This window comes from Piliocolobus tephrosceles, chromosome 2 (genome assembly GCF_002776525.5).
Source record: "Piliocolobus tephrosceles isolate RC106 chromosome 2, ASM277652v3, whole genome shotgun sequence".
Lineage (NCBI taxonomy): Eukaryota > Metazoa > Chordata > Mammalia > Primates > Cercopithecidae > Piliocolobus > Piliocolobus tephrosceles.
Genome location: NC_045435.1, coordinates 94,766,326 through 94,786,752, shown reverse-complemented (window position 1 = coordinate 94,786,752; position 20,427 = coordinate 94,766,326). Strand labels below are relative to the sequence as shown.

The 20,427-nt window shown below is 40.3% G+C and overlaps 1 protein-coding gene across 4 annotated transcripts in view; it reads right to left on the bottom strand.

Moving 5' to 3' along the window:
• ULK4 (unc-51 like kinase 4) overlaps positions 1 to 20,427 on the bottom strand; it is a 711,191-nt gene that overhangs the window by 651,836 nt on the left and 38,928 nt on the right. For all 4 annotated transcript variants that reach the window (XR_003309577.1, XM_023231716.3, XM_026454879.1 and 1 more), the window contains 7 exons: positions 18,580 to 18,681; positions 17,630 to 17,713; positions 14,894 to 14,969; positions 11,719 to 11,811; positions 10,459 to 10,577; positions 10,234 to 10,303; positions 6,773 to 6,866 (listed from right to left, as the gene is read on the bottom strand). Coding sequence is in view for 3 of the 4 variants with exons in the window: in XM_023231716.3 (XP_023087484.1) it covers positions 6,773 to 6,866; positions 10,234 to 10,303; positions 10,459 to 10,577; positions 11,719 to 11,811; positions 14,894 to 14,969; positions 17,630 to 17,713; positions 18,580 to 18,681 (638 nt within the window). In the remaining variant the exon portion in view is untranslated. The remainder of the gene's footprint in view (positions 1 to 6,772; positions 6,867 to 10,233; positions 10,304 to 10,458; positions 10,578 to 11,718; positions 11,812 to 14,893; positions 14,970 to 17,629; positions 17,714 to 18,579; positions 18,682 to 20,427) is intronic.

Sequence of the window (20,427 nt, the reverse complement as noted above, 5' to 3'; positions counted from 1 at the left end):
AGCAATGGAGAACTGAGGGGACCAGTTAGCAGGTTATTGCAAAGCCTGGATGGAAAAGATGGTGTCTTGAGCGAGGAAGGTGGCAAAAGGAAAGGAGTCAATGATAGAGCAAAGGGCTGGATATCCCAGCTGATTTAACACTGAGGAGGAACCACTAGTAAATTATATTAGTCCGTAAAGTAAGACATCAATATTTGAAAGAGGTGGCCAAATTATCTTTACATATAGATGATATAACTGAACATCCAAAAAGCCAAAATTAATCAATGGGAAAACTATTAGAAATAATGTAAGAATTAGTCCAGGCGTGGCGGCTCACGCCTGTAATCCCAGCACTTTGGGAGGCCGAGGTGGGTGGATCACCCGTGGCCAGGAATTCGAGACCAGTCTGGCCAAAATGGTGAAACCCCATCTCTCCTAAAAATACAAAAATTAGCTGGGCTTGGTGGCAGGTGCCTGTAGTCCCAGCTACTCAGGAGGGTGAGGCAGGACAATCACTTGAACCTGGGAGGCAGAGGCTGCAATGAGCCAAGATCATGCCACTGCACTCCAGCCTGGGCAACAGAGCAAGACTCTGTCTCAAAGGGAAAAAAAAAAGAACGTAAGATTAGTAAGGTGCACCAATTAAAAAATTGTATGTGAAAATTAATTTCCTATAGGTAAATTGAATGTATGCACAAATGCCAAGTTATAATAAATATCCCACTCACAATAGCAAAAATATATAAAATAAATTGCTCAGGAATAAACTAAATGATCAATAATTGCAATCAGACCATAATCATTAAATGAAAATAATTGTTATAAAATTATACTCCCTTGTTTCAAAATGAACACATATGTATAGAACCAGAAGTAGTAGTATCAAAATGTATGAGATGGTATGAGATGTATGAGGTTACAGTGAACTACAATCCTACGATCACGCCACTGCACTCCAGCCTGGGCAACAGGCACTCAAAAAAAAAAAAAAAAATGTAATCAGTGTTTACTCAGGAATTACATAGTAAATAATGTTTCTATTTTCTTTGTCCTCTTTTACATTTTACAAATTTTCTACAATTATATATGGTTTGTAATTAAATAAAAAGTGTCACTTAAAAATTATAAAACATAAGGCCAAGCACAGTGGCTCACAACTGTAATCCCAGCTCTTTGGGAGGCCGAGGCCGGCAGATCACTTGAGTCCAGGAGTTTGAGATCAGCCTGGGCAACATGGGGAAACCTCTACTAAAATTACAAAAGATTAGCCAGGCATGGCGGGGCACACTTGTAGTCGCAGCTACTCAGGAGGCTGAGATGAGAGAATCACCTAAGCCCGAGAAGTTGAGGCTGCAATGAGCCACAATCATGCCACTCCACTCCAGTCTGGGTGATAGGAGTGAGGCCCTGTCTGAAAAATAAATAAATAAATAAATAAATAAATAGAGATACATGTGTAAAATAAACTACCTTAGGTATTCACATTATTGATTATATTTCCTCAATACAATGATTATATACTCTTCTTTATAACCATCTGCCAGAAGAGCTTCAACATCTATCACATTTCAGAATGAATTTTTTAATTTACATTGATTTTCTATTTCACATAACCAAAAAATTAGCACAGTGAGATTTTATTATAATCTATTTATACTAAATTTCAAAGCAGAAATAAGCTTCACATGGTCCAAATACACTTCACATTACAACAAAACCACAGTAAAAACTAAAAGCAATTATATTTGTCAAGCAACAAGTAGCATAAAAATAACTTAGAATTAATTCAAAGTAGTTCCGCATTCAACACAACTATGATTGAAAGAAATTAAAGAAGGCCTAAATAAGTACAAATATATCTTGTGTTCGTGGAGGAAAACTTAACATTGTTAAAATGGCAGTACTTCCTAAATTAATCTACACATTCAATGCAACTGTGATTAAAATCCCAGCAGGCTCCTTTGCAGAAACTGACAAGCTGATCTTAAAATTCATATGGAAATACAAGTGACCCAGAACAGCCAAAACCACCTTAAAAATTTTTTTGGAGGATTCATACTTTCTGATTTCAAAGCTTACGAAACAGCTACAGTAATCAAGAGTGTGCCACTCGTATAAGAACAGATGAATAGATAACAGAATAGAATCCAGAAATAAACCTTTACATATACAATCAATCGATCTTCAGTAAGAGTTCCAAGACAATTCAATGGTGAAAGAATAAGCTTTTCAACAGATAGTGCTGAGACAGCTGGATGTTTAGACGCAAAATAATGAAGTACACCCCCCTACTTCATGCCACATGCAAAAATTAACTCAAATGGATAAAATAGCTAAATCTAAGAGATATTAATAAAACTATAAAACTCTTAAGAGAAACATAGGCAGAAACCTTTGTGACCCTGGAGTAGCAATCGTTTTTTTAGATATTACTCCAAAAGCACAAGCAGCCAAAAAACACAAACGAAAAAAGATAAATAGGACTATATCAAAATTTAAAACTTTCGTGCTTCAAAGGATACCATCAAGAAAGAAAAAAGACAATCCAGAAAAAGGGAGAAAATTGTTATAACTCCTATCTAGAATATGTAAAAAATTCTTAACAACTAAATAATAAAGAGATAAATAACCCAATCAAAAATAGGTTAAATTTTTGAATAAATGTTTCTCCAAGGAAAATAGACAAATGAAGGCTGGGCGCGGTGGCTCAAGCCTGTAATCCCAGCACTTTGGGAGGCCAAAACGGGCAGATCACGAGGTCAGGAGATCGAGACCATCCTGGCTAACACGGTGAAACCCCGTCTCTACTAAAAAATACAAAAAACTAGCCGGGCGAGGTGGCGGGCGCCTGTAGTCCCAGCTACGTGGGAGGCTGAGGCAGGAGAATGGCGTAAACCCAGAAGGCAGAGCTTGCAGTGAGCTGAGATCCGGCCACTGCACTCCAGCCTGGGCGACAGAGCAAGACTCCGCCTCAAAAAAAAAAAGAAAATAGACAAATGACCAATAAACATATAAAAAGATACACAACATCATTAGCCATCAGGTAAATGCAAATAAAAACCACCAAGACATAGAAATTCACACCTACTAGCTGGGCACGGTGGCTCAGGCCTGTAATCCAAACACTTTGGGAGGCGGAGACAGGAGGATCATTTGAGGTCAGGAGTTCGAGACTAGTCTGGCCAACATGGTGAAACCTTGTCTCTACAAAATACAAAAATTAGCCAGGTGGGCCAGACCTGGTGGCTTACGCCCGTAATCCTAGCACTTTGGGAGTTTGAGGCAGGCAGATCACAAGGTCAGGAGATTGAGACCACCCTGGCTAACACGGTGAAACCCCATCTCTACTAAAAATACAAAAAATTAGCCATGCATGGTGGTGGGCACCTGTAGTCCCAGCTACTCGGGAGGCTGAGGCAGGAGAATGGCATGAACCCGGGAGGTGGAGCTTGCAGTTAGCCGAGATTGTGCCACCGCACTCCAGCCTGGGCGACACAGCAAGACTCCATCTCAAAAAAAAAAAAATTAGCCAGGTGGCAGTGGCATGTGCCTATAATTCCAGCTACTTGGGAGGCTGAGGCAGAAGAATCACTTGAACCTGGGAGACAGAGGTTGCAGTGAGCCAAGATCATGCCACTGCACTCCAGACTGGGTGACAGAGTGAGACCCTGTCTCAATCAATCAATCAATCAATCAATCAATGGAATTTCACACCTGCTAGATGTGAAATAGAATGGCTATCACACGAAAGACAGGCAATGCAGCACCATTCACAATAGCCAATAGGTGGATGCAACCCGAGAAATCATCAACAGATGAAAAGATAACAAAGCATATTAAATACACACAAGGGAATATTATTCAGCCTTTAAAAAATGAAATTCTGGCACATGCTACAACATGGATGACATTATGCTAAGTGAAATAAGCCAGGCACAAAAGTACAAATACTATATGAGACCACCTTTTTTTTTTTTTTTTTTTTTTTTTTTTTTTTTTTCAGACCGAGTCTTGCTCTGTCACCAGGCTGGAGTGCAGTGGCACAATCTTGGATCACTGTAACCTCCGCCTCCTGGTTCAAGCAATTCTCCTGCCTCAGGTTCCTGAGTAGCTGGGACTACAGGCACACGCCACCATGTCCAGCTAATTTTTGTATTTTTAGCAGAGACACAGTTTCACCATGTTGGCCAGGATGGTCTGGATCTCTTGACTTTGTGATCCACTTGCCTCAGCCTCCCAAAGTGCTGGGATTACAGGCATGAGTCACCACGCCCAGCCTATATGAGCCCACTTATGCCAGCGGTCCCCAAATTTTTTGGCATCAGGAACCAGTTTTGCGGAAGACAATTTTTCCACAGACAAGGTTGGGGGAGATGATTTTGAGATGATTCAAGTGAATTACATTTACTGTGCACTTTATTTCTGTTATTATTACACTGTAATATATAATGAAATAATCATACAACTCACTATAATATAGAATCAGTGGGAGCCCTGAGCTTGTTTTCCTACAACTAGACAGTCCCATCTGGGGGTGACGGGAGACAGTGACAGATCATCAGGCATTAGATTCTCATAAGGAGCATGCAACCTAGATTCCTCACATGCACAGTTCACAGCAGGATTCATGCTCCTATGAGAATCTAATGCAACCGCTCCTCTGACGGGGGTAGAACTCAGACAATAATGCAGGTATAGATTGAGAGCAGCTGTAAATACAGATGATGCGTCACTCACTTGCCCGCCACTCACTTCCTGCTCTGTGGCCTGGTTCCTAAGAGGCCACAGACTAGCAGCAGTCCATGGCCAGGGGGTTAAAGACCCCTGACTTATGCAATGGACCTAGAATAGGCACATTCATAGAGGCAGAAGGTATAATAGTGGTTACCAGGGGCTAACAGTAATGGGAAATGGGCAGTTATTATTTAATGGGTACAGAATTTCAATTTGGGATGACTAAAATTTTCCAGAGATAGATGGTAGAAATAGTTGCACAACAATATGAATGTACTTAATTCCACTTGAACTATATATTTAGAAATGATTTAAAATAGTACATTTTATGTAATGCATTTTTTACTACATTTTTTAAGACAATACCAAATGTTATTGAGAATGTGTAAAAATTGATACCCTCATACACTGCTGGTTAGAATGTAAAATGGTGCAGATGCTTTGAAAAACAGTTTGACAATTCTTCAAAAAGTTAAGGCCAGGTGCAATGGCTCACATCTGTCACACCAGCACTTTGGGAGGCTGAGACAGGAGCATCACTTGAGCTCAGAAGTTTGAGCGTAGGCAAAATAGAGGGACCCTGTCTTTACAAACAATTTTTTGTAAATTTAGCCAGGTGTGGTGGCATATGCCTATAGTTCCAGGTACTTGGCAGACTGAGGCAGGACAACCACTGGAGCCAAGGAGGTCCAGACTGCAGTGAGCTATGATTGTACCACTGTACTCCATTCCAGCCTGGGTCACAGAGGGAAACATTATCTCAAAAACAAAAAGTTAAACAAGGAGTTAACACATGACACAGCAATTCTACTCCCAAATATTCACCAACTGATGACTGGAAACAAAAAGATGTTGTATACACAACAAATTATTTGACAATAAAAAGGAATCTAGTACTGATACATGCTACAACTTGGATGAACCTTGAACATATATGTTAAACAGGCCAGGCGCGGTGTCTCATGCCTGTAATCCTAGCACTAGGGGAGGCTGAGACGAGCGGATCAGGAGGTCAAGAGATCGAGACCATCCTGATCAACATGGTGAAACCCCGTCTCTACTAAAAATACAAAAATTAGCTGGATGTGGTGACACACGCCTGTAGTCCCAGCTACTCGGTAGACTGAGGCAGGAGACTTGCTTGAATCCGGTAGGCACAGGTTGCAGTGAGCTGAGGTTGCGCCACTGCACTCCAGCCTGGCGACAGAGCGAGACTCCATCTCAAAAAAAAAAACAAAGAAAACATATGCTAAGTGGAAAAAGCTAGTAACAAAAGACCACATATTGTTGATTCCATTTATATAAAATGCACAGAACAAGTAAAATAATAAAGACAAAGCATATACTGTGGTTGCCTAGTACAAGCATGGAAAAGAACTGGAGAAACATGGGGTAGCAGGGGGCAGTGACTGCTAATGGTAGTTTCTTTGTTGAGTGATGGAAGAATTCTAAAACTGTGGTGATGGTTGCACACCTCTGAAAATGTTACAGGTTCCTGAATTGTACCTTTTTTTTTTTTTTCTTTTAAAGAGGTGGGTCTCACTCTGTCACCCAGGCTGGAGTGCAGTGGCGCCATCATAGCTCACTGCAGCATCAAACTCCAGGGCTCAAGAAACCCTCCCACTTCAGCTTCCCACGTGGCTAGGGCTACAGGTGTGCACCACCAAACCCAGCTCATGTTTTTTATTTTTTGTGAGGACAGGGTCTCGCTATGTTGGCCAGGCTGGTCTCGAACTCCTGGCCTCAAGTGATCCTCCTGCCTCAGCCTTCCAAAGTGCAAGATTTACAATTCACACCCAGCCTGAATTGTTCACCTTAAATAGGTGAATTGTATGGTATGTCAACTGTATCTCAAGGAAAGTCCTACCAAAAAGAATTATGAAGCAACTAAATGGGATATCTCTCTCAGAGAACCTACAAGAAAAATCCATAATGATCAGGAAAGATGACCTTATTGTAAATTTTGTATTTATAAACATAATTCATTTAGCAACTTACAATTATTCTTTTGAGCTTCTACATCTTATTTAGAAGAAAATTTCCCAAGTCTGCTCACCTTGGTCAGAGAAGTCTTCTGTGGTGAACAATGAGTCATATCCTCACCAGGACTTACTTCCACTGCAGTGCTAGTTCTGGGAGTAGGACGAGAACTGAAAAATACATACCAGTTAACATTATTCAGATTCCAGAAAGTTTATTCTCTGTTTACTGTTTTCTGGAGGAAAACATGTCTCATGAAAAATGGTAGAGTATGATGATTCCATATGCTCTCACTAAAAAAGTCTAGATCTAATTTGTGTTTATATAATTTTTATAACTGCTATTAATTTCATGGCTACTATATTATTTCTTTTATTTATACTTTCCATGCCATACACAGTATTTTCTTTTTTAACTAGAAACCTTCAAGCATTAATTTTTTATAAATGTCTTCCAGTATAGGCAGGATTAACATAAATAAAATAGATCAGATATTCTACAAAGAATGAAAAATATTTATAGCAGAAAATACTTGAAAAGGAAATTACCCTGGCACCTATTTAAAATAAGTAACAAGGAAGTTACAATCCTTATCTATTTGTAATGATTCCTCCTACACGTATAAATGCCTGCCATACCATATGGGCCACTGTACTTTTCCTGGATCCATGGTTTTGAACTTTTCAATATTTTTTTTTTTTTTGAGATGGAGTCTTGCTCTGTTGCCCAGGCTGGAGTGCAGTGGTGCAATCTCGGCTCACTGCAACCTCCACCTCCCGGGTTCAAGCGATTCTCATGCCTTAGCCTCCCAAGTAGCTGGGATTACAGGTGCCCGCCACTGCACCTGGCTAATTTTTGTATTTTTAGTAGAGACAGGGTTTCACCATCTTGGCCAGACTGGTCTCGAACTCCTTACCTCATGATCCACCTGCCTCAGCCTCCCAAAGTGCAGGGATTACAGGTATGAGCCACTGCGCCCAGCCTGAGCTTCTCACATTTTAAGAAATCTTTCCCATCAGATCATTAATATTTTTTAATTATTTCCTTCAGGGCCAAGTGCGGTGGCTCACTCCTGTAATCCCAGCACTTTGGGAGGCCGAGGCACTCAGATCACTTGAGGTAAGGAGTTTGAGACCAGTCTGGCCAGTACAGCAAAACCCCGTTTCTACTAAAAATACAAAAATTAGCCAGGTATGGTAGCAGGCACCTGTAATCCCAGCTACTAGGGAGGCTGAGACAGGAGGATCACTTGAACTCAGGAGGCAGAGATTGCAGTGAGCCAAGTTCAAGGCACTGTACTCCAGTCTGGATGACAAAGTGACACTCCATCTCAGGAAAAAAAAAAAGAAAAAAGCCCAGCATGGTGGTGCATGCCTGTAGTCCCAATTACTTGGAAGGCTGGGGCAGGAGAATAGCTTAAACAGGGGAGGTGAAGGTTGCAGTGAGCCAAGACCAAACCACTGCACTCCAGCCTGGACAACAGAGCAAGACTCCATCTCAAGGGAAAAAAAAAATTATTATCTTCAAATTCCCAAGTATCAGGATCCTCAACTCTCATTCACTTATCTGTTGATCCCTTCATTAAACATATACTTACATAGTACATAAAATACGAATACCAGAAATTGTGTGAGGTTCTAAAAAGTTAAATTTAAAGTGTATAAAATGGGCCAGGTGCTGTGGCTCACGCCTATAATCTCAGCACTTTGAGAGGCCAAGGCGGGCAGATCACCTGAGCTCAGGAGTTCGAGATCAGCTGGGCAACTTGGGGAAACCCCGTCTCTACTAAAAATACAAAAAAAATTAGCCAAGCATGGTGGTGCATGCCTGTAATCCCAGCCACTTGGGAGGCTGAGGCATAAGAATCGCTTGAACCAGGGAGGCAGAGGCTGCAGTGAGCCGAGATCACGCCACTGCACTCTAGCCTGGGCAACAGAGCAAGAGTCTGTCTCAAATAAATAAATAAATAAATAAATAAATAATAAAATGTGTAAAATGTATATAGATAAACATACATTAAATTTAAATATAGGTAAAACATATCAGGAATTTTAAATTATCATTATAACCCCTATTTCATGAAATAAAACTATTTCTCTATGTTACAAAATATTTTAAATACTTTTAATATTTACATACTACTAAATTTTTTTTTTTTTGAAAATTATTGCCAGGCTGGAGTGCAACGGCGCAATCTCAGCTCATTGCAACCTCCACCTCCTGGGTTCAAGTGATTCTCCTGCCTCAGCCTCTCAAGTAGCTGGGATTACAGACACCCACCAGCACGCCCGGCTAATTTTTTTTTTTTATTTAGTAGAGACGGGGTTTCACCATGTTGGCCAGGCTTGTCTTGATCTCCTGACCCCAGGTAATCTGCCCGCCTCAGCCTCCCAAAGTGCTAGGATTACAGGCATCAGCCACCGAGCCCGGCCCATACTACTAAATTTTTTAATGCATTGGTCCTAATCACTTTAAGACATCATTCTGACTTTAATTATTTCAGTGATTACAAACATTATTTACGCCTCACATATAGAAAAGTAAAAGAAAGGCTTGGCACAATGGTTCATGCCTGTAATCGCAGCACTCTGGGAGGCCTAGGCAGGCTCAAGACCAGGCTGGCCAACATGGCAAAATACCATCTCTACTAAAAATACAAAAATTAGCCAGGTGAGGTGGTGGGCCCCTGTAGTCCCAGCTACTTGGGAGACTGAGGCAGGAGAATCACCTGAACCTGGGAGGTGGAGGCTGCAGTGAGCCAAGATCACGCCACTGTACTCTAGCCTGGACAACAGAACAAGACTCCATCTCAAAAAAATAAAATAAAATAAAAATAAATTAAAGAATAAAAAAAGGATTTAAAGAAAAACAGAACCTCTTCTTTTCTGTAAGTATTTACCCAAATAGAAAAGATTTTGCCTTCAAAGCATTAACAACAACAACAAAAACTGGGTACCTTGGCAGGCAGATGGCTCAAGCCCAGGAGTTCGAGACCAGCCTGAGCAACATGGCAAAACACCATCTCTACAAAAAAATTAGCCAGGCATGGTGGCACACACCTGTAGTCACAGCTACTCGGGAGGCTGAAGTGGCAAGATCACTTGAATCCAGTAGGCAGAGGTTGCAATGAACCAAGATCACGCCACTGCACTCCAGTCTCGGCAACAGAGGGAGATCTCATCTCAAAAACAAAACAAAACAAACAACCTGGACTTCTGAAATTTTAAGTTCAATTCTATTTTAAGTTAAAGAACAAAATGAAGAGGCATTAATTCTTACAAATGGAAATAATGAGTTGCTTTGGTAAAAAATAAGTTGGTTTGGTTAAAAATTTTCAAAAATCCTATATATAGCAAAATCTACATTTCACTGGCCACCACCTAACTGTAACTTTGAAATTGGAGAGTAAAACTGGAATTTGGCACTAAAATCCCTGTTCATTATCTCTGTGTAACATGGTTTGCACCAAGATAGCAGACGCTTTAAGAAAATTTAACTTTTGTCTCACATTGATCCCTCTTTTTTCATTTTACCTACCTGAGAAGAAACATGGATTCATTCAACTGACCCTCAAGAGTACTCTTAGGCCGAAACTCAGTTGGATTTTCTGTAGCAGGAAAGTAATATGTTACACAGAAAAGAACAAAAAGATCATATGCAAGGCATAACATACACAAAGATTTAAAGGGACATAACATTGAAATTAGGAACTCTCTCAAACAACAATATAAGTAGCATGAATGTGCTCAAATAAAAGCTTACCTAGTCTGAAAAAGTGACCTAGTGGTTGACCACTCTTGTGCCCTTTTGTTTGTCTACTCTGAGCGTTCTGCAAAAGCTCCTTGGAATCTTGTGGCCCAGAACACTCCATTGTGTTTCTGCTATTATTGGAGAAAACCAACACAATCAAACTTACTTTGGAGTTCTCTATAGTTTTGTGTTAGAAGAAAAGGTTAGAGAAGGTAATTAAACTACACATGACATTTAGCAAAGTTACAGAATCTCTTAACTTTATGCCTCCCTCATCCATATAGCCATCAAAGACTGGCAGGAAAGCTATGCCACTGTAGTCCCTCAAGATCCAGGCTAAAGCCAGGCGTGGTGGTGCACACCTGCAATCCCAGTACTTTGGGAGGCTGAGGCAGATGGACCACTTGAACTCAGAAGTTTGAGATCAGCCTGGGCAACATAGTGAGACCTTGTCTACACATTTTTGTTGTTAACAAATTAAAAAAAAAAAAAAAAAAAAAAAGATCCAGGCTGACAGATCAGGCATGGTGGCTCACGCCTATAATCCCAGCACTTTCAGAGGTCACAGCAGGCAAATCACTTGAAGCCAGGAGTTTGAAACCAGCCTGGGCAAAATGGAGAAACCCTGTGTCTAGTAAAAATACAATAATTAGCTGAGTGTGGTGGCGCACACCTATAGTCTCAGTTACTCAGGATGCTGAGGTGGGAGGATCACCTGAGCCCAGGGAGGTCAAGGCTGCAATGCCCTATCATTGTACCACTATACTCCTGCCTAGGTGACAGAGTGAGACATTGTCTCAAAAAAAAAAAAAAAATCCAGGCTAGAACTCCATTTTGACATTTTTCTTCCCAATTACCTCATCATGTGGTAAATTACCACTGCTCTTCAACCTTGGATCTGGGAATAACACATACTACTTTTGCTAACATTTTGTTACCCAAAACAAGTCACATGACCACACCTAACTTAAAGGGGAGAAAAAAGATCCTACCATATACTTGGGAGGTGGGAAGCCAGATGTATTTGGTAACAGAACTAATGAGTATCATATTATATCAATGACTAAAGAATAACAACAGAACATATGGAAAATCAAGAACACAAAAATATCATGAGTAAACTCCTCAAGCAACCCTTAATTAAACAAATGCTGGATTTTCTCCTACTACAAAAGCAGAGAAATTCAAGTCATTGATGTTGTATAAATAGAATAGTAATGGGCTTAAGTGTCCAGTAACTATGTCTTATACACAAAGGTAAGTGTATACTACCTGAGACTGAGATCTTCCATGCTTGATTCCTGATCTGCTTCAGCGAAAGCTTTCTTCCAAAATGAATGCTGCAGTAGCCTTGTCCAAGTTAATCTTTAAAAAAAATAAATGTTAAAACTCTACTTTAACATGATTTACCATGAGAAATTCCCAAGACATGTCCCAATTACACACATCGGATTTTACAATTTGTATCTCCTAAAGGTATATATGTACCTTTGAAATCATTTTATATTTTATTATTTCATTTTTGTATGCAATTAACCTCTTTTAGACAGCAAGATAAAAAGAAACAATTCAGAAGCCTTAAATGGTACAGAATGAAACAGTCTGATAAGTAAGCATTAGAAGTTTCAGGGTTCAAATTGCATAGAGTCTGGGTTCTCCAACCAGCGTAGGAAAAAGGGAATCGATAAATAATTTGAAATTCTAAAGTAAATATATCAGATATCTATAATCCTGTCATCCTTTATTTGACAACAGAGGCAAGATTATTTTACTTACCCTGACTGACACATTTAAGTTTTGGAGCTATTCTGTTAGAACTTCATTCAGAAATAAATAAGAATATCAGCCCCGGCGTGGTGGCTCACGCCTGTAATCCCAGCACTTTGGGAGGCCAAGGTGGGCAGACTGCTTGAGTCCAGGATTTCGAGATCAGCCTGGACAATGTGGCAAAACCCCATCTCTACAAAAAATACAAAAATTAGTTGGGTGTGCTGGCCCACACCTATAATCCCAGCTACTTGGAAGGCTGAGATGGAAGAATCTCTTGAGCCTGGGAGGCAGAGGTTGCAGCACTTCAGCCTGGGTGACAGAGTGAGACCCCGTCTCAGGAGGGGGTGCAGGGGCAGGGGAAGAATATCAGCTTCATAATCATATACATTCACATGTTGTTTAGGAATCAAAATAATCTTACCTAGCTAGTTCACCTGCATTAAAATGACTTTAGGCTGTATTTAAAACTCAGGCTCATTTTCAAAAGATTAAGTTTCACTACTAATACAGTATACCTGTAGGCATACTCACCAGAGTGGGAAAATTAAGCCTGACTGAAACTTTAAAACAAAAAAGAAAAAAATTTATAGTTGACTAATCACTCAAAACTTCTGTATTAAATAATATTACTCCCAATCAAAAGTAAAACACAAATAATAGGCCGGGCGCGGTGGCTCAAGCCTGTAATCCCAGCACTTTGGTAGGCCGAGATGGGCGGATCACAAGGTCAGGAGATCGAGACCACCCTGGCTAACACGGTGAAACCCCGTCTCTACTAAAAAATACAAAAAACTAGCCGGGCGAGGTGGCGGGCGCCTGTAGTCCCAGCTACTCGGGAGGCTGAGGCAGGAGAATGGCGTAAACCCGGGAGACGGAGCTTGCAGTGAGCTGAGATCCGGCCACTGCACTCCAGCCCGGGTGACAGAGCGAGACTCCGTCTCAAAAAAAAAAAAAAAAAAAAAAACACAAATAATAGAATTTGCAACCACATATAACATTCCTTTACACAGAAAGCTCTTGTGGTTCACTAAAGGAGAAATAAAAATAGTCAACAAAGTAAAATTTATTTTCATCCATCAAACTGACAAAAATGTAGATCCACAAGGCACACTGCAGATGAGTGGGAGGGAAGGAGCTTTCTAACATATTGTCACTGGGAGTGTAAATCAGCACATGTTCCTAGAATGTAGGAAATGTATCAAACTGTTTAAATGCTCTTAGCCTTTGGCAAGCCATTACACTTTAAGAAATTCACATGAAAGAGATAATTACCCAAGTAAACCCAAAAAAATTTTTTTAATTCACAAAAGAATATTTACTGTAACAACGTATATAATATTACAAATCAAGAGGCATTCTAAACGTTTACTTTTTTATAGGTAATTGTATGTACATTCTACAGCCATTTAAAATGATCACACAGCCAGGCACAGTGGCTCACACCTGTAATCCCAGCATTTTGGGAGGCTGAGGCAGGCGGAACTGCTTGAGGCCAGGAGTTCGAGACCAGCATGGCCAACATGGTGAAACCCCATCTCTACTAAAAACACAAAAATTAGCTGGGGATGGTGGCACGCACCTGAAATCCCAGTTACTCAGGAGGCTGAGGCATGAGAAATACTTGAACCCAGGAGGTGGAGGATGCAGTGAGCCAAGATTGCACCACTGCACTCCAGCCTGGGTGACACAGTAAGACTCAGAAATGGAAATGGAAAAATATGCATAATGTACCATGAGAGAAAAAAGTAGGTTATGGAGTGGTCCCATGTAAGCAAAAAATTATATAGCATAGGGTTATAAATGTAGGGATATGTAGATACAATCTCTTAAGTAAATTAGATATAGTTACATCCTATCAAAAGATGTCTGAAAAATTATCCACCAAAATAACACTAATGTTGAAAGCATTCTAATGTAAGCAAAGGATGTTTATCCTACAGCTTATACAAAAATCAGCATTTCCTTCTGCAGTTTTTAAAATATATTTAATAAAAGAGTGGATTCTTGTATATGCTACACTAAATTTATTCTCCATTTTATAAACTGAAACCTCCTCCCATCCCTGCATCCCAGTTATCTAGTGACAGAACCAGAACTAGAAACTAGTTGCTTGGGCCTCTTTCCCACTCTGGTCCACTCCTAGCCTCCCCTACCCTGTGCCTCAACAATGATTTCCAACACTGCCATCACTGACAAAAAATTCACAAAGTGGCTATTATCCTATCACTTAATATCCCCATTATGACAGGCTTGTCATAAAAACAGGTCACATTAAATATCACTCAATTAACAGCACCTTAACTTGACAATATCATCCCTAGGTCAACAGTCAAACCGTTTTAGCCTGAAATACAAAATGCAAGAAATGGCACTTCTTGGATTTGGGAATTATAAGAAAATTTGTCAACTACTTAATACGTGAAAAGAGAAAGACTTCAAAAATTCCTCATGATTAAAAACACCTGCAAACTGAGAGAAAAACTTTTAATCCAAAGTCAGACTTCTTTAAAAAATAATAATTTGAATAGCTATTTGTATATTAAGAACAGCACCATTTTAGAAGTACATAAAAGGGGGGAAATATTCCACTATTTATTCCCATTAAAATACTGTCCCTTACTCCATCTACAGAACTCAAAAGAAAAAGAAAAAAAAAAAAACAAAATACTGTTCCTACCTTTTTTGAGGATCTCTTTGAAGTAACCCATCAAGCAAATTAATAAAATCTGAAGAAGCTTTAGGACGAGAAGAATCTATAAACAAATTAATTTCCAAGAAAAAATGGTAAGTAGTAAATACATATCAATTTTATTTTTATCTCTTACATCAACATTTAAAGTAACAGTATTTTAAACACATAAATTATTATTAAGAGAACTCTAAATCCATTAACAACAATTACATCCTCCATTTAATGGGGCAGGATGGGGAGGTACAGAACACAAAGATTAAAAACATATTTTCCTAGATCACAAAAAAGAAATGTAAATCTCAAAAACTAAGTCTTAACAAACCTCTAAGCCTTCTCTTCACTGAACAATCCCAACAAGGATCACCAGCTTAATAAACTCAAACACTTGTCTTCAACTATTTTGGGGGGGTTTTTTGAGATAGTGTCTTGCTCTGTCATCCAGGCTGGAGTGCAGCGGCACGATCGTGGTTCACTCCAGCCTCTACCTCCCAGGCTCAAGTGATCCTCTCACCCCAGCCTCCAGAGTAGCTGGGACTACAGGCATGCACCATCACGCCTGACTAATTTTTGTTTATTTTTTGTAGAGATGGGGTCTCGCTATGCTGCCTAAGTTAGTCTCAAACTCCTGGGGTCCAGTGATCCACCTGCCTTGGATCTCCTAAAGTGCTGGGATTACAAGTGTGAGCCACTATGCTCAGCTCCAACTTTTTTTTTTTTTTTTTTTTTTTTTTGAGAAGGAGTTTCACTCTTGTTGCCCAGGCTGGAGTGCAATGGCACGATCTCGTTTCACTGCAACCTCTGCCTCCCAGGTACATGCGATTCTCCTGTCTCAGACTCCCAAGTAGCTCAGATTACAGTCATGTGCCACCAGGCCTGGCTAATTTTTTTGTATTTAGTAGAGACGGGGTTTCACCATGATAGTCAGGCTGGTCACAAACTCCTGACCTCAGGTGATCCACCCACCTCGGCCTCCCAAAGTGCTAGGATTACAAGTGTGTGCCACCATGCCCAGCCCTAATTAACTATTAATTATACCTTATTCTTTGAAGTATTCCTAACTTGAACAACTTTGCATTACAATGTACTATGATTAGAATATTTGCAATCCCTCTTTTAAGATTTTTAACAGAAATAAGAAGCATTACATTATGACACTGTCCAATACCACTAATCTCATAATGTTTTGTCTTTTTAAATTAGTTATATACCATATCCAGGTCATCAGTCTATGGTTAAAAGTAGTAGTAATGGTCACACATTGTGGCTCATACTTGAAATCCCAGCACTCTGGGAGGCCAAGGCAGGCGGATCAATCAAGGCCAGGAGTTCAAGACAAGCTAGGCAACACAGCAAGACCCTGTCTCCACAAAAAAATTTAAAAATTAGCCATTCCTGGTAGTGTGTGCCTGTAGTCCTGGCTACTCAGGAGGCTGACTGCACCACTGCACTCCAGCCTGAGTGACACAGCAGAATGCTGTCTCTCAAAATAATAATAATAATAATAATAAATATATATGGCAATAATCTTTGTAGAATCCTGTTTTCATTTATGTGTCTTAAGATAAACTTTAACAATGTATAGCAAAATGTTTTACTGCATTTGTGCCTTCTTTTCTCTTTCCTTAAAAATTATTGCTGACAGATCATTATATTAACCACAATTTATATGATTAAAGTTCCAACACTTTAAAAATACTACAACTGTATCTAATTTTAAAGATTTTTAGGCCGGGTACAGTGGCTCATGCCTAGCACTTTGGGAGGCTGAGGTGGGTGGATCATGAGGTCGGGAGTTCGAGACCAGCCTGACCAAGATGGTGAAACCCCATCTCTACTAAAAAACAAAAACAAAAAATTAGCCGGGCGCCATGGTGGGCACCTGTAATCCCAGCTACTCGGGAGGCTGAGGCAGGAGAATCGCTTGAACCCAGGAGGCAGAGGTTGCAGTGAGCCAAGATCACGCCACTGCACTCCAGCCTGGGCAACAGAGTGAGACTCTGTCTCAAAAATAAATAAATAAATAATAAAGATTTTGAAAACTCATAAGGGTAGCATTCTGATTGATCAAGATAAGGAAATGGCAGATTTGTTCCAACAGGAAATAGAAATAACCACATGGGATATGACTACAAAGTAAATGGTACATACAAAAAGTAATGTCACATAAGCGTTTAAGTCTTTAAGCCATACTTTTTGTGATATAGATGCACAAAATAATTTGTTTTTAAACAAGGGAAATCTATTAGTACTTTGTTCTCTGTTTCAGCATCTTTAAAAAATGTCAAAGGAAATACTAACATTTCTAAAAATATCAACTCGGGATCATTTATAAAAGATAACTTTAAGCCTGTAATCCCAGCACTTTGGGAGGCTGAGGCGGGCGGATCACGAGGTCAGGAAATCGAGACCATCCTGGCTAACATGGTGAAACCCCGTCTCTACTAAAAATACAAAATAATTAGCCCGATGTGGTGGCAGGCGCCTGTAGTCCCAGCTGCTCGGGAGGCTGAGGCAGGAGAATGGTGTGAACCCAGGAGTCGGAGCTTGCAGTGAGCCGAGATTGCGCCACTGCACTCCAGCCTGGGAGACAGAGCAAGATTCCGTCTCAAAAAAAAGGTAACTTTGGGGAGTTATAAATCAATAAAAGCAAACTTTGGATAAAGGTACACCTTTAATCAGTGGAAAATGTAAATTAATTCCATTTATCATAAGAAATCTTACCTTTCAGAATAGGTGGCAAAGGATCTTCACATAAGATCTTTTCTGTTAATTCTGAAATACTTTCTGAGAAGAATGGAGGTTTTCCTGAAATCACATGAAAACTTGCTAAATTAAAGAAGTCTGCTATCACCAATAATTCTCATCTCAACTACAGATATTTCAAGGTCATACAACTTATAGGAAAAAATATATAGGAATAGCTAATGCCTAGTACGTACCAGGCACTGCCTATATAATTTATATTTCTCTTAATTCGAAACGTATTATCATCCTAACGAATACACAAACACACACATGGACCACTACTATGAACCAATGGTTGTATAGGCCATTTGACGCATCTGAATAATACACAGTTGCAAGGCATCTTTACAAACATTTCTAATAATCACAGTTTTTGAGTTAAGCACATTTCAGCATTCCAGATTATCATAAAAAATTACCTATTTGTCAAGAAGTTTCTAGGAATCTGCATATGCCTAGATACCAAGCAACTCAGCCAAAATCAGTATATATAAAAATGTAATAAGGTCACAGTTTTTTTGGCCAGGCATAGTGGCTCATGCCTATAATCCCAGAGCTTTGGGAAGCCTAAGTAGGCAGATCACTTGAGGTCAGACATTAAAGACCAGCCTGGCCAACATGGTGAGACCCCGTCTCTATCTACTAAAAATATAAAAAATTGCCAGGCATAGTAGGTGGACACCTGCAAGCCCAGCTACTCAGGAAGCTGAGGCATGAGAATGGCTTGAACCCAAGAGGCAGAGGAGGCTGCAGTGAGCCAAAATTGTGTCACTGCACTCCAGACTGGGTGACAGTGCGAGACTGTCTCAAAATTTTAAAAAATCAAGTTTTTTAACATCTTATAAGTAAAATATCTGCAAACTATAGACTTAACCTGGTTTTATTTTAGTCATATCTGATTTTATACCTATTTAGGAAACAATTACCTGAAAACATTTCATAAAGCAGACAGCCCAAAGACCAGAGGTCACTGGAGATGGAAAAGTCAGCACCCCTCACAACTTCTGGTGCTGTATATATAGGAGATCCTAAAAGCGAAGTATGAAGAACAGTTCTGTTAGGCATTTGTATTGCTGCCAATGCGAACCTACCTAGGAAAGATCTGGTGAGATGAAAAGGGCAGGAGAAAAACATACGCATGAATAAAACTTCATGTGCATTTCACATTTTTCAGTGTTTTCTAATTTTAAGGTTACATTTTGCAAAGGATGTGTGTGAATATAAAAAGGTGTTTAAAATCTACCTGAGAGGTATGGCACATTCAGCTACATTCTTCTTTTAAATTTCAATTAGAATAGTTTAAGTTAAACCTTAAATATAACAACCCCAACATCCCACTGGTTTAACAGCAAAGGTTTATCTATCACTAAATATATCCATAACAAATCTACCAAGAAGCTCTGATCCTCATGGTCACTCAAAGACCCTGGCTGATAGAGGCTCCAACTCCACTCATGCTTCCTCAATTGGAGGCAGGGAGAAAGAACATAGCTAACTGAACACTGGCTCCTAAAATTCCCATCTCAAAGTTACTCACATCACTTCTGCTCACACTTAGTTGGCTTTGACCAGGGGGAGTATGCAATCCTACCATCTATCCAGGAGAATAGGAAATATTTAGTGAAAAGCACTCATGTGTGCCACATATACTTTATACAAAGTTTAATATTACATAGAAATCCCATTTTTTTTTTTTTTTGAGAGGGAGTCTCGCTCTGTCGCCCAGGCTGGAGTGCAGTGGCCGGATATCAGCTCACTGCAAACTCCGCCTCCCGGGTTTAGGCCATTCTCCTGCCTCAGCCTCCCGAGTAGCTGGGACTACAGGAGCCCGCCACCTCGCCCAGCTAGTTTTTTTGTATTTTTTTAGTAGAGACGGAGGTTCCCCGTGTTGGCCAGGATGGTCTCGATCTCCTGACCTCGTGATCCGCCCGTCTCGGCCTCCCAAAGTGCTGGGATTACAGGCTTGAGCCACCGAGCCCGGCCAGAAATCCCATATTTTAGAGCCAGAAAGTTCCCTTATTCACTGGCAAGAGAAATGGAAGCTTTAGAGGGATACTTAACCTCCAGTAAATCACACAGCTAGGCAGTTGCAGAGCACCCGCCAAGACCCAGGGTCCTTGTCTCTCCCTGGTGCACACCCTACGCATTCCAACTAACAAACTCCCACCTCCCAGTGAGAATCTCTTCCCCAGGAAGTAAGTAACCTCCAATGATTTGGAAACAAAATTCCACTGAGATAAGCCTTCCAGCAAATCCTATCTCCAGAGCCCATCACAGCCAGATCAGCAGCTTTGTGTGCCCTGATGCGTGACTGTAAAGTTCTCCCATGGAGCAATTTTGCTATGCTATCACATTTCGCACACATCGATGGAAGGTATATTTGCCTGCACTAGCTGCTGAGGAAACACAACACCCATGGAACGCCCTTGCACTCTGCCCAATACTTAATAGATGTTTCATTAATATTTGTTGAATATGAATGTTTATCTTCCCATCCTTATTTCCAGTACCTAGAACATGGGTAAACTAGTCAAATTAAGAAATAAATGTGGACCAGGCTCACACCTGTAATTCCAGCACTTTGGGAGGCTGAGGTAGGCAGATCACTTGAGGCCAGAAGTTCAAGACCAGCCTGACCAACCTGATGAAACTCCATCTCTACTAAAACTACAAAAATTAGCTGGGTGTGGTGGAGGGTGCTGTAATCTCAGCTACACGGGAGGCTGAGGCCACTCAAGAATCACTTGAACCTAGTAGGTGAAGGTTGTGGTGAG